Here is a 2,698-nt window from a genome sequence, read left to right on the forward strand (position 1 = left end):
GGGGTAATCAAAGATAGTGATTGGGGTAATCAAAGATAGTACAAACTATCATTGGGGTAATCAAACAGGCTCGAAATCGGAGGTGGTGTTTTGGTCGAATCGAAAGCGGAAGTAGAATTTTGCATGGAAGAAAACTGTAAACTGAAGACTGGAGAGTTCCAAAATGTAATGAAAAGCGGCTCTTTGAAAGGACTTGAAGCAACACGAAGAAGAGGTGTTTATTGTTTGTTTACAAACAAGAGAATTTTGTAGAATCCAATGGTCAGGTAGTCTTTAAAAAAAGTAACATTGCAAACGCAGAGCGAGGGTGATATTGCCTAACCTTACTAGATCTAGATCTATATCTACATCTAGATTAGATTAGATTCTAGACCTACGATTCATCATCCTCGGTGTCAGCTAGACTCTAGATGATCTAGATCTAGATCTAGATTCTTATCTAGATCTAGTTCTAGACTCTAGCCGAGCAGTAGGCCCTATATTATAACTTAGAAGACAAGATAGTCATTATTGTGCATGACCAGTCCCATCTACTGGTCTTCTGAATCTCACCTTTCCTCACCTCTTGTTTCCCATTATCATTATTATCATAATGTACCAAATAATTTTCCTTTCCCATATTCCAACTTTACTTCTGTACTGTAAGAGTAAGGGCGCTTCGTTTTCCTTCATATCTCGTCGGATGGAACGCTAGCAGGCCAAAATATTAGATAATATAACGTCACTGTGACTGTTGTCAATGTTCAAATCAGATGTTCTGTACAAGAAGCACACGATGGTTTCAACAGCTTGATTGAATACTCTCTTAACTGTTTTATTCGGAATCAAGGTTTGGATTTTACTTTCCCTAATAATGGAAGTGGAAGTGCGCCTATATTTGCAGCGCTGCGTTGCGATAGCGCCAGTGCTAAATAAAATGCTGCGTTGCGATTAGCGCCTGTGCTAAATAAAACGCTGTATAAAGCTTTTAAATCTACCTTTCGTCGTTGGAATTTCTGATGGCTGAATGGACCGCGCGTCTGTACTTGAAGTCAAACCATTATCAGGCAACGATCTCGCGCAGGTCGGGTCGGCCCTGTGCTAATATAATTATTTCTTATTAAATACGCACACCCGGTGCGAATAATATTGATTCTTATGCGTATACCCGGTGTGAAGAATATTAATTCTTATGCGCACACCCGGCACGCGAATAACCACTTCCTTATAAGAGCGTGGGAACGAATCTCAGTCCTGGAAGGTTGTTTTTTTTTCTCCTCTTCCCGACTAACAACAATTTTTTCCAATAACTATAACTTGTTGCTTTGTAGGTTTTTTTAAATATCGTGATGAAGCATGCACATTCTGGTTTTGTCCCCAAGAGGAGCTTTTCTAGATCTACAAAGTAGGCCAATACTTTTCCTTTAACCAATCTGTGCCATGCTTGGAAGCACACTGAACATTATTAGAGAATGTAAACAGCTTGTCACGTTCTCTAGGCCTAACGTTAGAGAATATACACACTACCCACTGCTAATTAAAACGCCGAAGCCTAGATCAGATGACGTCATGTGTGATGGCAAAATATAAAGTGAACACAGATAATTATATATGTGTGTTGTATGACGACACTGCGGACAGGAAATTATAGTGCTTACCGAGTTGCACCGTCTTGTTATTGTTTTATCTAAGCGTCTTTTGACTTACTTGCTCAAACTCAAACTCAAATGATTATGAGAGAGATGAACAAGACTTCTTTTGTGTTCAAACAGTGTCAGAAACAATTGTTAGATCTAGATCTAGATCTACCCAATATTGGTCGGAGTAAGAAAACGTCATAAAAAAGGGAGTCAAATCCTAGGAGGTTTATTAAGAAACTGAGAAAGCTTCCGCAATTCAGGCAGAACTACAAAAAAAAAAAAAATATTATGAGGCCTATCATGTAGAAACGATGGCTACTACTAGTATTGGCGTTTCAAATAGCAAGGGAGCTATTCTCAAAACGCTGCGTTTCAAATAGCATGGTAGCTAATCAGAATGCGGCGTTTCAAATAGAACGGGAGCTATTCAGAACACGGTGTTGCAAATAGCGCCTGCCTTGTACAATTCGTCCAACACGACTACAGGGATGCATTATTATTATTTTCTGTCAATTTGGTCAGATCAAGTTGGAGTCGAACTTTCATGTTAGAAATTATATAAACAATCTGAGTCTGAGAAGACTTTATATGTATCGAAAACGCTCTCTCGAGAGAGGTAATAGTATTGTAACTCTCTTTGCACAGCACCAGTTGTTGTATTTCAAGGACACAAATGATCGGGAAACAACTAGAACAGTAATTTATTTGTTGTTTAATATCACTAAGAAGAGACAAGGACAGTTTGAATCTGCCATACATTGTAAAAGATCGTGACATCAACTCATTATAAAGAAATTGTAAAGCAAGACTGTGTCTCACCACAATACGTTCACTTCTAAAGTTGGACAAAGAAATTTACTCTGTATGTCATTATTTGTTGTAATTCTGTAATTTTAATATAAGGATGTCGACCAGTGACAACGTGCTAGACTGACTATGACACTAAAACCATCATTGCGACTGGACAACAAACTACATGATGAGTTGGATTGGTGAACGTCTTGTTGCTTTTAATCATTAAATAATTTTTCTAGTTTTTGCTTGTTGACTTTCATGTTTTTTTTCTTCCTTATCACCCC

At 38.1% G+C, this 2,698-nt stretch overlaps 1 protein-coding gene across 1 annotated transcript in view; it reads left to right on the plus strand.

Annotated features, from left to right (window-relative positions):
• Nucleotides 1-109: 109 nt before the first annotated feature.
• LOC101850285 (gamma-tubulin complex component 5) overlaps nucleotides 110-2,698 on the plus strand; it is a gene marked incomplete in the record, with an annotated part of 40,039 nt that continues 37,450 nt past the window's right edge. Inside the window, 1 exon segment of the mRNA XM_005109516.2 lies at nucleotides 110-214. Within this exon segment, the coding sequence (XP_005109573.2) occupies nucleotides 124-214 (91 nt within the window).

Source organism: Aplysia californica, unplaced genomic scaffold (assembly GCF_000002075.1).
Source record: "Aplysia californica isolate F4 #8 unplaced genomic scaffold, AplCal3.0 scaffold00785, whole genome shotgun sequence".
Taxonomy (NCBI): Eukaryota; Metazoa; Mollusca; class Gastropoda; order Aplysiida; family Aplysiidae; genus Aplysia; species Aplysia californica.